Raw genomic sequence first — 14,351 nt, forward strand, 5'->3', positions numbered from 1 at the left:
GGCTGACCTCATAGGGCATGTAACCTAAATGCTAGGCGATAGTGGTACCTCAAAAGCATTGCAGCATTTAAAGAATAGCCATTAACAAACCTATAGAAGTTTAGTAACAAGAATAACATTGTTGAACTGCTTGGTTGTTGTTGGCTCTCAAACTTGGACACTTTGTTCAAAATACAATGGTAAGAAAGTTATTGCAAGTATTGCGAAAAGGTCAGACTTCTTCAAAGACAAAACTCAAGGTGCAAAGGAGGCCTGGGGGCCCAGACAGAGTGATAAACCACCCTGCAGAGAGCCAGTGGCCTAATGGTCGGAGAGAGAACTGCTATTGGCTTCACAAAAAGAAGATAATTGCACTGTGGTTGAGCTCACCTGAGAGTGTGGTGGTCCCTGCTGTCTGCACAGGGTAGGCCTGCTGAGAGAACGGCTTGATGCTGAGAGAAACAGAGACACAGACACAGACAGGAGAGCAGTGAAAAGGCAGAAAGAAAGAGAGACGCTGCAGGGCCAGTCACATTGTACTCACATTACACAGAGAGAACTCTGTTCAATGTCATGTGTGAAGAAGGCACAGGTCAAAAGTGTCTCTGTGTTCAGTAAAAGGTATACCTGCTGCATTTACCTCAATTATCATCATCATGATTTCATGGTCATCTAACAGCAGCTGAAAGTGAACTTAAAGAAGTGAACCCAGCATACATGTGAAGAGGAACTGATGGAGGTGAGAGTAAACGTGGTTACATCAGCCAATCACAGTGCACCAGGATTGTGAGTTACTTTGCTTGTTGATTAGCGAAGAAGCTACCCCAAGCAGCTATGATAGTAGACGTAGCACAGAGCGGGAAAATCACAACCAAAGTGAAACAAAACCCCCATCAGATAAAGCTTTCACTCACTTTCAATCACTAGGAGAGCAGCTAGAGCGACGTGAGTTAGCTTTCTGCTAACCAGGTACGTGTCAAATACCTGTGATTAGCTTGTGCTAGCGAGCCAAGTGAGGTGCACGGCTCTTGAGTCTCACCCACGTAGAAAAGTGATGCTGCAGGTGGTTGCTGGGCAAGGGAATCTGTTCACTGTGCTCATGTGTTCAATGTGGGTGTGTGCTGCCGCTGGCACTGAGCCTAGTTTGAACATTGTGTTTACTAACAAGTAACGAAAATTCCTGCAGACCCTACCTTCAAGATGATAGACTACCAACAAAATTTTCAATTTGATTCTGATTCTGATAAAAAAAAAATTGAATTTATCATATCGAAATAAGTTGATGATGTTTAACTATTACATCCTGTAACCCAGGGTATCTGCTGGTTTCAGGAAGTCAAATTTAAGACTTTTTAATGCCACCTTGAAGGAAATTTAAGGATGAAAAAGCTATAGATAAAGGCAGTGGTTGGGGGACCCTGCTGTGCTGCAATCCAAAGTGACATCATCCTGCCAGCTCTCAATAAATTTGAACTTGCTCGTATTCCCAAACTGGCTAGCCAGCACACACATAATTTATATCACAGGGATTAAAGCCAAAATAATGACTGCATTTTTTTTTCCTAAATAAAGAAAACAACAGAAGTGTTTTCTATTTTAGTAATAAAACTGACACACTATTCTTTTTTGGGGGCAAAAGATCTGGACTGACTTTTTTTTTAAACAAATCTGGCCTATAGTCAAGGTAATTTTATTGCTTTATACAGTAACAAAGGAAACATGTGTTCCAAATATATACAACTCTGGATAAGTTAAAGCGTGTTTCCCAATCTTTTCTTCAGGTGACCCACATTTTTGGAAAAACAAGCCATGGCGACCCTATCCAAAATAAATAATCTGTAAATCAACTGACAGGATAAAAATGGTTCTTTAATCATGTTTCTGCATCATCTTACATCTTTTGTAGCAGCTAACAGGCCTAACATATTTGAAAAATGCATAACAGCTTTGTCAGGCTTACACTCTGAAAATACTTAAATTTTTACTATGCGGGTTAGCCTCCTGGCTTTTAAGAATTGTATCCCAGTCATGTGATATTCAGAATAAGATATTGAAATACAACGCTTATCCAGAATAAAGGTAACAGCTTCCGTCCATGCCTCTTTTTCAGCCTGGCATCACTGCACAGCTGTAACAAGCTGTAACAGCCCCGTTTCTGCAGCTGGTGCCTGTCCAAGGTCCAGCAGTGACTCTGGACTTTCAAACTCAAAGGGTTTTGAATCTGACTTCAAATCTTTCTTTTGGAAACTAATGATCAAAGTAGTCAATGGGTTAACTCTTTCATATGTGTGATGGTGACACAGTGACAGTGTTTTCCTCTGAGTGCTGTAAAACAGTAGGAAACATACCACGGTGTGGCTTTGGTTGTTTAAGTAGCTACAGCTCATGGCTTCGGATGTTTGAAAGACAGTTACATGTTTACAGTTACAGTAAACATTGTGGCGATGACCCTACCCAATGAAAACACAACCAGTTATGACAGTGTGAGGAGCCAATCATCAGTAAATAAATGCAAGGGAAGACCTCTTCTGGTTCAGGAAAGCATGAATTTTGTGTAAACATTTTGAAAACTAATTTGGTGACCCATAAAAAATCTCTGACGACCCACCATTGGGTCTGGACCCAGACTTTGGGAATGATTGAGTTCAAGTATAAAACAAGTCAGGAGGTCTGTGGAAATGTCCTCCACAGGAAAAATCTAGCTATTTTAATATCAAAATGAAAATGAATTTTACACAAGAGCCCAAAGTTAAAGTCTGGACATGAAAGGCTCTGCACGCTGATGCCTGCTACTACAATAAAACGCATAGAGCGAACTTCATGTAGCAGATAAAAGTTACTATTACGGCCAACATAGACAAAAAATTATGAAATTAGCTGGTCCTGCCCCGAAAAATTTAAGATCTCTGGCTAATGGATTTAGGACAAAAATATGAAATTTTTGATGAATTTAAGACATTTTAAGGCCTTAATTTTAGAAATGTGAATTTAAGACATTTTAAGACTTTTCAAGGATCTGCATACACCCTGTAACCTCACAGGAATCTTGAGCAAACCATTATTGTCTAAATGAAGTAAAAAAAGAGGGTGTGAAGTGGGTGGGACTTACTCTTCTGTGGTCGAGCTGGACTGTCCACCAGGAATCATCCCTTGCCAGAGCTGATGACAGAAAAAAAAACACACTGTTCCTGACTGAGGCTTTAATACATACATGAAACAGTGTCAGAGTTTGCTGCCAAATTTATGCTAAGATTTTAAATCTTGGTGAAATAAAAAAAATTACTAATTTTCTGTCCTTTTGTTTCAGGCATTTGAAAATAATGAGCACAATGGTCTGTTCTGTGAGTGTACATGTGTGTGTGTGTGTTACCTGTGCGTTGCTGGGGAAGCTGGCTCGTACTATTCCAGGCAGTAGCTTGTTGTGTATGGCTGTGGCTGATACAATCTGAGCGGAGGACATGGAGGAGATGCTTTGCAAGGCCTTCTCCTTGGCATTTTGGTCCTGCACAAAAACAAGGTATCACATAACTCCATCGTCATCCCAGTGAACACGCTTAACAACCAGAGACAACACAACCCCAAACCCCAGGAGGAGGAAACATCAGGATTCATGTTCCTGACACAGCAGCAGAGCTGAGCGGTATCTTCTGTTGGTCGCTCACTCATAATCAAAAAACACTTAAAAAAATGAACCATCCCTTGACTGACATAATACTTCAAATCTGCTGCATACATAATGTTGGTGAAGTAATATTACAATATGTCAGGTAACCTGATAATATCCACAAAACAAGTACATTTCTACTCCTTTACTATTTCTGCCTATTTCTATTTCCTCCTTTTCTTTCTTCTTTTGTGACAGCAAACATCATTTCATCATTGTTAATTTTCGTTTGCATCACACTCTCTAATCTCTCCTTGGTTGCTTTAAATTTAAATACAACTGTTCACGGGAGGAGGATTAAAAAGGAAGGAGTGGGTAAAAAAAAGGAGGGTAAGAAACCAACAGTGAGGAGGGATGAATGAGTGAATTAAGACAATGGGAGGAGGAAAGGAGGAAAAAAACCAACATGATTTCTGGATATAAGAGCCTGACAGGAAGAAGAGGAGGAAGCAGACATTCAGTTTACTGAGGACGCTGTAATAAACATCCTTTCAGCCACCACAGACGGTTTACAGGCCAGGGACACACACTGCTCTCAGATTGTGTTGATGCTCTGTTGGTAAAGTCGAGGTAGTATAGGTTCTCAGTTCCACCACAGGGGCAAAAGTAATTTTCTTGGCTTTTGTATGTTTTTTTCCTGCTGTAATTTTGCTTAAATACTGATGAATAACAGTTTTTTAAAGTGGTTTTATTCTTCAAGTGACACCTTTTTTCTGACACATCAGTTCCTGGACATTACACTATTCTTGGCCATGAGGAGTCACTCAACACTTTATTTATTGGTTAATGAAATGTTTCATCTTTAAGGTTTTCTTGTTTCCCCCTTTATACAGAGAATAGGGCACCTCTTACCTTTAGCTTGGATTGAAATTCCCTGGATTTTCTTCGGGCTAAAACTTGAATATGACTGGATACCTGGAAGAGAGGAAGAGGAGGAGAGGCAAGAAAAAAAGATGAGAAGAGAAAATAGAAAGGGAAAAATGGGGGAGGAGAGGAAAGGAGAGAGGAGATGAGATATAGCAAAGGGGGGTTGGAAGGGAGAGAGGAGAAAAGGAAGGACCAAACAGTGAGTTGCCATGGTAATGAAAGGACGATTGCCACACTGGAAGGGTATACACACACGCGCACACACACTCTAAACCCCTGACAACAGCGAACAAACACATGTATGCACATCTTTTAAAAGAGCAAAGAGATATCTGGAGGGCCAAGATCTGAGTCCCTCAGATGGTAAAGAGCAGTTATTAAACACAAAAGTGTAAGAGGACTAAACTGAACCAGCAAGCAGTAAGATACAACCTGGAAATCATTGTAAAGAAAAACTAGTGTGGGTTTTCTTGTCTAACACTCAACAGATGTCTATCAGGACGCGGTCACACTGGCCATACAACCCGTGCTGTATCAAACACACGCATGGCCCGCCTATGTCATCGTGAAGCATCTGTTAACATGAAGCGCAACCTCATCAGAGGCCCTGTTTACACCACAACGTTTCATCTAAAACGCTGTGAAAATGCTGTGAAAAAAGTCTGCATTCACACGGAAATGCCGATGGACTGAAAACGCTGCAGTCAGCATGCCAGGCCTGCAGGTGGTACTATAACTGTCTTGTCCAGAAGCAGCTTTTGGGAGATTTCCACCAAAGTAGAGTTGAGCTGATCATCTGGTGTATTGGTGAAAACCATAGACTGTAAAAAAAAAATGGATGGTCCCTTGCTCCGCTCCAAGTGGGGTCGCCACAAAAACTGCTCCCCCTAGTGGCTGGCTGCAGTATAGGTTAAAAAATCCAGCTTTCCAGTCATTCCAGATGGGCTGTGGTCAAACTTTAAAAAATAAATAAATAATTATTATTTTTGTCACCCAGCTCCACTCAGATTCTCCCAGAATCCCTCACAGTCTCTACTGCGCAGACTCTGGCTGCACAAGGGCTGCCAATGGCTGCGCCTGTGACGGGGGTATTTTGGCTTCAAAACCGTACAATGATAAATGGCAGAGCCACACTGTGCACTCTATGTACAGTCTATAGTGAATACCAGTGCAAATGTGGAGCAACAGATGCACATTTTGTATAAAGACAGACAGAAGATTCAGCAGATGTAACAGCACAAGAACAGCACAGTAGTTCTGGACGATCGTAACAACGGTACTGTTGTCCGGTTGTATGTGCTCGTGTGACGGGAATTGTGACGTTAGCGTTTCCACTTAAAACGCCAGCTTACCGTTTACATGGCAAATTCCCACTCTGGAGGCTGTTTTCAAAAGTTTGCGTTTTAGGTCGGCTGAAATGCCGTTTCCGTGTAAACGCGAGGCTGAAACGCAACAAAACTTTTGCCTTTCATCCTTAAAACCGTTGTCGTGTAAACGGCCCCGGAGTCAGCACAACGAGAGCCAGAGAGCACAGCTACAACTTTAGAGACTTTTCTGTTTGTGTTAAGTTTTTTTGGTCCAACACAGCCCTCTAACACGGCTACTGTTTAATATGATTGTCAAGAGGAGCGATCGCACAATCATGCACAGGGTCCGTGTGCTTGTGCTCGTGCATGAAGTGAACCGTGCTGAAGCCCACCTCTTCAAATCATGCCAAAGCATGCTTGCAGTCGGTATCCTGGCAAATCCCGGTTTAAATGTTGTTCACATATCACTATATAGTATCTAGTTTAGAGAAATGCATCTTCAATCTGTCTGTAGAATCCAAAAGGTGGGACATTTTGTCAGCTTTTGGGGTGATTTAACAATCAGGCAAGATTACCTTTATAATTCAAGGCAGAACTATTAAAAAACCCTCAAAAACAACAACATAATTCTTCTTTTCCTTATGATTCCTGTGACATGAGATGTTGTGATTGAATTGAAGGCACATGTCCGTTACCTGTTTTCTTGTCCGTGTCTTGCCTGTTCGGAGTTTGATGTATCTGGCTATCAGTTCATTTCGACCTGCAGGGAGAACATAGAATGACATGAGTTTCTCTCGTACACACACGAACAGGACACACATTAACTCAATTTCTTTCTTTCTTTCTCCAGACAGCCACGCTAAGACAGCTCATGACCCTAACAAACAACTTGGTGCCTGATTTACTCCTGTTGACCCAGTGACCCTGTGACGTGCAGTTTTACACAGTTGCACTGTAATCACTGTTACCCCTGTTGAGTCCTCCACACATACACACGCAGAGAATCACACACACGGCATGGCAGAACGGCTGAATACACATGACCCAACAATACAGGCATTCATGCAGACTGGCCGTCCCCTGATTAAAGGAACCAGCAGGCCAGCTGTACCCATGCTTGCATGAGCACACAAAGGCGCAGTCGCGTGCACGCACACACACACACACACACACACACACACACACACACACACACACACACACACACACACACACACACACACACACACACACACACACACACAATGCTGAATAATTCAACCTATTCAGTGGAGAGCACAGCAGACTCAGCATGACCTGGCTAGTATAGATTAGTGAGGAAAAAAAGAGAGAAATGAGAGAAAAGAAGTAGAAAACCAAAGTGTTACATCAAGAAAACCTGTGACAAGAAAAGAGTGTCTTTGCTTAGTGTGTTCAGGTAGAACTTATTAACGACACATTGGCCTCAAAAGGAAACACAGACAGGAGTAAATTGAAATAAGGGCAGGCCCTTTCTGAATATTTCATAAGAGCATGTAATCTGACAGATTTTTATTGTGTAGTGCTCAACAGGGTCCCTGAAGTCTTACCAGTAGATTTTGTGCATCATGCCCAGATAGTTATTATTTAATGCAAAAAAAGATGAATATTTTGAAATAACAAAAAAGTTAACTTTTTCTGTTGGTGATAATTTTGTTTTCTTGTTAGCTGTACCCAGAAGCTTGTTAATTGCATCAATATATATTAACCATAGAATGTAAAATAAATGGATTGCTCAGCTCAAAGTGAGGTCACCACAAAAACTGCTCCCCCTGGTGGCTGGCTGCAGTATAGGTCAAAACATCCATCTCCCCAGTCATTCCAGTTTGTGGTAAAACTTTAAAAAATTAATACACCTCCTAGAAACGCTTCTCACGACCAATTATTGTGGTGATTTGAAGATGTAATTTTGCTGCCTTGAATTCAAGTCCTCTTATTTCTATAAAGTGTTGTTTTTATTAGTTAAAAGAGGTTAAAAAAAAAGGCTTTACGTTTCAGCTGCAGCTCACATGTATTTTTTCAGGGATTATAAAATATGTTGCGTCAAGAACAATGAAGGTACTCAAAAAGAAAAAAATAAATTTTGTCACCTGGCTCCACTCAGATACTCTAAGTCCCTCACAGCCTCTACTGCACAGACTATGGCTGCCGATGGTGGCACCTGTGATGGATATTCTGGCTTCAAAACCACACAGCGGTACATGGCGGAGCAAATACAGACTATGGTCTTAAAGTATCTGTGTCAGCACCCACTGGTCTCAAACTCACTTCTAATGCGTATTTTTAGGTGCAACTCGTTGCACTGTTTTAACAGAATAAGTCTTTTACATGACCTTTGCGAAACTGTTCCTTGTGGCAGGCTTTAAACATCTCCACCTGATGAGGATTGCCTTGATTCTGCCACCAGTGGACACTCAAGGACACTCAATGCTTCCAGTTTGAGCTGTTTCCTATCAGTACTTTGTGAGTAAATGAGCGCCCTCTGCTGGACAAATTTGCGAGACATGCCCCATGTTGCCTTACAAATCACAAGGTGCTGTTAAATGAACCCCCAAAAAAGGCTTCCCCTGAAGAAGAGGCACAAGGTGTGCCATGGTTTGTTAAAACAAAATCTGATACACAGACTCAGCAAAACTACAGGGTTATGTTAAAGATATGTATCAGACAAGAGCAGGAGACATCACTGATGTGTAGCAAAAGAGCACCAATGCTATCACCACCATTGATGAGGCTGTGTGAATATGGCTTTGTGCAACCAGTAGTGCCCATTTTTAGAGGTGTATTAAATAAGTTGAAAAACTTCAACATGTACTCCTCACTTTGTAACAAATTCCACTTGCTTTTGTATTACATTATTTAAATTGTAAATAGACTTTATGGACTGTATGCTATTTGTCTGCTGACCACATTAAGCTTTGCTAGACCTCAGACTCATTAGTAAAGCTCCTGTGAGTGTTTTGAATTGGTCATGAAACTGACAGAAATTAACAGTCATGGTTCTCTGTGACTCGCTGAAAGCATGCTAGGCTATAAGCAGAAGTATAGAAAATTTTGTATATGATAAATTTGAAGGTTACAACTACTTTGGGGGCAGGGGTCAGATGAAACTATTTACATTTTTCTCACATGAAAAAATGAAATATGAAAAATAAAGCTATGAGAATGCAGATCTCATCATGAGATACTTTTCTTCCCAACTTTCTAGTCTACTTCCACCCGCTAAAGTAGTGACGATGGAAGTATACCAGGAAAGAAAAATGAGTAACAGTTTTAAGGCTTCTTTTTGAATAAAATAGGAACACTGTCCTTGGGGTGAAACTGGTTTTAAGAGGGTAAGCAGGCAGCAGGCTTTCTGGGAAAAGTTCATGAACTGCAACTTGAACATCAATTCAAACAAGAAGTGGCTTCATGTTGGAGGAGTTGTTTAGACAGCGATACCTGTATGCTGTTAGGAGGGATGTGAGCTGTTTGTATCTGTATGAAAGTCATAAAGAAGAAAAAGAGAGAAAAATAGTTAACATTACAGTTAAAAAATTAACAGATAGATCACTTTCTTTAAAAATGACTATCATTTTAATGATGTTATCTCATCAGACTGTCTGACTGATCATTGCAGATATGTTTTGTCTGACTTTAGTATACTGTTGTTCTCATTTCCAATCAGTCTGGACTGGGATTGGACTAATAAAACTGAGTGGGGAGTTAACATTTGTACGCTTCATTTAAAAAAAAAAAAAAAAGAAAACTGACTTTCTATCCACAAATTCCTGATAATTAGGGATGGAATTAAGCACTTCTATAGGTACCGACCGAATTCTGTCAAAAGTACTGGGACTGATTCATGTAAAATCAAAAGATACTATGTTAAGGTACCTAACTGCATCCTTGTGACTGTGAGGGAGTGGAAGAGTAGGTGATTTTCAATGCTGAACATGACCTCAGTATGACAACTTTATATACTGAAGAATAAATAAGTTAAATTGTAAAAAAAAAATCATATTTCACTATTAAACAAACTGATATTTTTTACCACATAAACAAAAAAAGTACCAAAAAACGGTGCTGTTGAGTACCAGTATCAATTGTCAGGTACCAAGCATTGGTACAGTATCATTTCAAATGTGAAAGGTGCCCATCCCTACTGACAATTGCTGTTATAGTGTGTATTAATACAGTGTGATTCAGCCAGTGTTCAGCTGGCTGTTGCTGTTGAAGCTCGATGACTGGCCTCTAAAAAATTCATTTGGTTAACCAGAGTTTATGGCTGATGTTGTAGTTAATGTTTGATCAAAAACCTGGATCATTTTCTTTCTCTTTCTCTTTTCCCCATGTTCACTCATTCACTGAGGTCACTTCTCCTTACGAGCAGAAATCTGAACTACGTATTTAACCTATAAACGTAGGAGGATGATTAAGGTGCATACTTTAAAATGTGATCCTGGCTCTCATTACAACAAAGCAGGTTAGTAAACACAGAAGGGGCCTCTGTCTTTATAGGAGAAATGCTTCCCAAGTGATATTTTTGCCTTTGTCAGTACACGACACAGTAGAAACAGTAGACACACACAGCTGCTATATCACACAATTAAACTTTCTTGTATTGACTTTATAATATATTGAGCACATAACACGATCATTGTTTCCTACAAAATAAATCTTTTTTGTTCACAGGGTTGGGATATAACATTTTAAAACATGACAACCCTTCTAAGACTTTATGGTCTGTGTAGGGCTCTGTGGTTTAGTTTGGTTTGTCTCCTGGCCTGTTTTCTGTTCTGACCAAGTGGAAAACCAAAGTCAGGCCAGCTGGCCAACTGATGGTCAAGATCAGCACTAAGCCAAACCTCTACACACTACCCAAATGGCTCGCAACAATAGCCCTAACTAACAAGCAGATGGTGTGTGTTGATGTGTGTGTGTGTGTGTGTGTGTGTGTGAGTGTGTGTGTGTGTCTTCTGACCAATCCCACCCTCACTGAGATAGGGAGCTTAGACTGATAAAATCTACAGCTCCCTATGCAGGTGTTTCCCTTCTAGCAGTCAAAAGCAGACTGACAACACACACACACACACACACACACACACACACACACACACACACACACACACACACACACACACACACACACACACACACACACACACACACACACACACTCAAGCAGAGTGAGTCCTGGCTGTGGAGGCTGACATCTGACTCCAGAGGGGCCAGCTGGTCTTTCTAGGAGGCTTAACGGTGAATTATCATCCTTCACTAACCCTGCGGCACACATCCCTCACTCCTGCCCTCCCTCTCTCTCTCTGAAACTCTGTGGCACACACACAAAACTCGCAGACTTCCCCTCCAACCCCCCTCTCACTCCGTCTATCTCTCCTCTGTTCTGGCTGTTCTCATTTTCCCCGCCTCTTGTAGTGAATGGGCTTCCCTTCTGTTCCCTCCCTCTTCCTCTCGCTGTCTTTCCATCTCCACTTGCCCAGTGAAAGACTTCAAGGCCAAAGTCAGATGGTCATTAACCATGACGAAAGCCATTCTGTGTGCAAGCATGAGATTTAAGGAGACAGTGCTCTCATAAAACCTCAAACCACTACTTTGTCTATTTTCAAGGTGGACAATCTGTAAATATTTAGAAAAGAGATATGTTTCCCTGAAAGAGGAATCTAGAAGACATGTGGTATTATTCAAAGTTAAAATGTGACTCCATGTACAGTGACTGTCATGAACCATCCTGACCAGAGAACATCCATGCAGCACACGTGTCAGTGCTTTCTTCTGTATTACCCAACAGATTGTCACCACTTTACCATTTAGCAACTGTGTTCAACGAACTTCAAATAGACTTACATTCAGGTTAGTGTTCATGGTTGTGCCTGCAAAAATAAAGTATGGATATGGATACAGCTGGCAAACTGATATCTTGATTTTCTAAGTTAGTTTTACTATTGTTGAGCCAAGTAAGTCTTTTTTTTAGCCCCACTCCAAAAGAAAAAAATTAAAAACAACACTTTGGTAATCAGCAGAGAAAATAAGAGTTTCAGCTCTTCTTCTTCCTCACACTCAGTAAGAAAAATGTAAAAGAGCTAAATGGTTTGTATTTGCGTTTCCTTCTCTCTGACATTTTTTAATTAACAAATGACCCACCATATCAGAGTCACTTTCACCTGACCATTCCAGAAAAAGGAGACAAAAAAGACATTAAATGAAGACATTAGAAGACTGAATTGCCGGAAAAAAATATTAAATAATCCTTCAATTGAATAAGAAAAAAGTTACTTGAATTAAGACATTATTCTGGTTTCAAGAAACTTGTTCCATTGGCAGATTTTTTAGAACTTGTTGCAAGCAATCAGACTTCATTTTTGTATTCAAATAACTTGAAACAAGTTGTTTTTCTGGATTGGTCGGATAAATGTGATTCATCAAGTAAAATAAGAACTTTTTTTTTTTTTCTAAAAATGAGACAAAAACAGTCGATAAGTTTTTAACACAGTTTTTTTGAAGTGTTGCAAATAAGCTGCCATTTCCTTTAATCATTATCCAGACCCTGCACCTTTCTTTTGCCAGATTAACTTCACTACTCACACTGACACTGTAGTCAGCTCATTTGAGGATCAATTACTCTAATAAAGAATCAGTATCGGTTAGTTAATGTAAACTTAAAAGTTCATGTGTCACTTCTGAATCTTGTAGGATTACTTACTCCAAGATTTTTTACCGACCCCCCCTAGCTGTATACAACTCCACTTAGCTGTTTTTAACCAAGAGGGAGAGGAGCGTGGTGTGGGCGTACTTTTCACCTGTGAATGAAACTACAGCAAGGTGCAGTCTGTGTATTAAAGATGGACAACCCTGCAGCAACACAAGCAACATTTAGGTGTTTTATTTTGACATTTCTTTATCATTAATTATCATAATCAGTGTTATTTATGTTTTATTTTTGTATCTTGATTAATATTTTTGTCAATTGTTCATGTGTTTTTCTATATTTATTTCATCGTTGTTATTTTATTAAGTAAGGCAACCAAAGGTTTTGCACATTAAGACTGTTAAATGAACAGATGAATATTTGTCACTGGGAGTTGTCTTTAAAGTGTAACATTTTAAGTTTTAAATAAAAATCACTGAAGAAATTGTCATCGTATCAAATCAGAAAAGTGTGGTATCGCCCAGCTACTTTACAGGGCACTGGACAACATGAGTTTACACTAACAAAGGTTCCTGCAGCCGCTTTCTGCTCTGTTAATTTTTAAAGAGGACAGTTAATTTAAGACTAAACGGGACTCAATCAATAACCATACATACCAGACATGTCTGGACTCATTACATTCACAGAGACTACCTTTTAAGGTGACATCATCAACTTTATGTTAAAGTTGTTGATCTGCCTCTTTCATGTGAAAAACAACATAAAAAGCAGATTTTACAAAACATTCCTTATTCTCCAGGGCCCTGATGATAAGATCACAAAGCATCTAATAAATCGTCTTCTGTGATGATGCATCTGTTTTTGAAGGTGTTCAGGAGATTGGGCATCAAATAGAGGACGGTGATGAAAAACTTGGTGTCTAGCGGAGTGTACACCTGAAAATTCATTTTAAGACCAACATACTAATAGGCACTAACATAGGGCAAAGTTTACTGGATATTTCTGAAGCATGGCCATTGGGTGATTTCAAGCCTGGTGGAAAAATAATGATGATACTTGTCCTGTATGCCACGACCCTTCTCATCCACTGTACAGTGAGGCCCTCAGTCTTTGTCTGAATCAAATCAAATACTGTGAAATTTGATTAAACTACTGATTTAAAAAATCTAAATAAAAGACTACAGATGTTGAATTGATCTAACACTTTCCCTTTTTCATGTCAAAACTTGCCGCCTGTATCACCACAAATGTGTCTGAACCCCAGATCGTTCAGTTACAGTTAACTAAACTGTGTTTTGCTGTCAGAGCTCATGTATCCCAGAGCAGATCTTTTGTACTAGGTCTTTTTTAAATGACACCTCTTGCTAACATGGATGTCCAAGCTCCCCACACCACCCCTGTTCAACTTCAGCCCCATTCACACATGAACTGCAACCCTCAACTCATCCATAAATCCCCTGCAGGCACTGTACGAGAAAAAGAAAATTTCCTAATCAGCTGAACGAGACAGTAAGCAGACTTTACCCTTCCAGCATCCTAGAAACAAAGTCTGCATTATGTCCGACTGAGCTATTTTTCCAACTGAGCAAGTCACAGAGAGAAAACAGCAGACTGATGATATTACAGGGGTTTGGCTGCTGATTTCTTTTACTGTCTGGCTTTTTATTGGGGCAAAAACAAAATTACATGGACAAGTGCAGCTAAGACGTACTCTTCATCGTTAATATGGTGTTTCCAGTCGTATCAAACTCCCTCGTCTATGCCTATGTCTACATAACAGTTAGTGGTGCAAAAGTGAAATCAGTCTGTCACACATTAAAGAATCAAAAATAAGATATTCACCCATGCTCATGGTGAAGAACAGCAAGGTTTC

At 40.1% G+C, this 14,351-nt stretch overlaps 1 protein-coding gene across 1 annotated transcript in view; it reads right to left on the bottom strand.

Moving 5' to 3' along the window:
* Nucleotides 1-14,351, bottom strand: part of tead1a (TEA domain family member 1a) — a 53,345-nt gene that overhangs the window by 11,620 nt on the left and 27,374 nt on the right. The window contains exons 3-7 of the mRNA XM_074677078.1: nucleotides 6,513-6,577; nucleotides 4,496-4,558; nucleotides 3,350-3,481; nucleotides 3,089-3,138; nucleotides 370-431 (exon numbers count right to left, since the gene is read on the bottom strand). Of these exons, the coding sequence (XP_074533179.1) occupies nucleotides 370-431; nucleotides 3,089-3,138; nucleotides 3,350-3,481; nucleotides 4,496-4,558; nucleotides 6,513-6,577 (372 nt within the window). The remainder of the gene's footprint in view (nucleotides 1-369; nucleotides 432-3,088; nucleotides 3,139-3,349; nucleotides 3,482-4,495; nucleotides 4,559-6,512; nucleotides 6,578-14,351) is intronic.

Source organism: Halichoeres trimaculatus, unplaced genomic scaffold (genome assembly GCF_033239565.1).
Source record: "Halichoeres trimaculatus isolate MK-OKI-2021-1 unplaced genomic scaffold, fHalTri1.1 fHalTri1_scaffold_10, whole genome shotgun sequence".
NCBI lineage: Eukaryota > Metazoa > Chordata > Actinopteri > Labriformes > Labridae > Halichoeres > Halichoeres trimaculatus.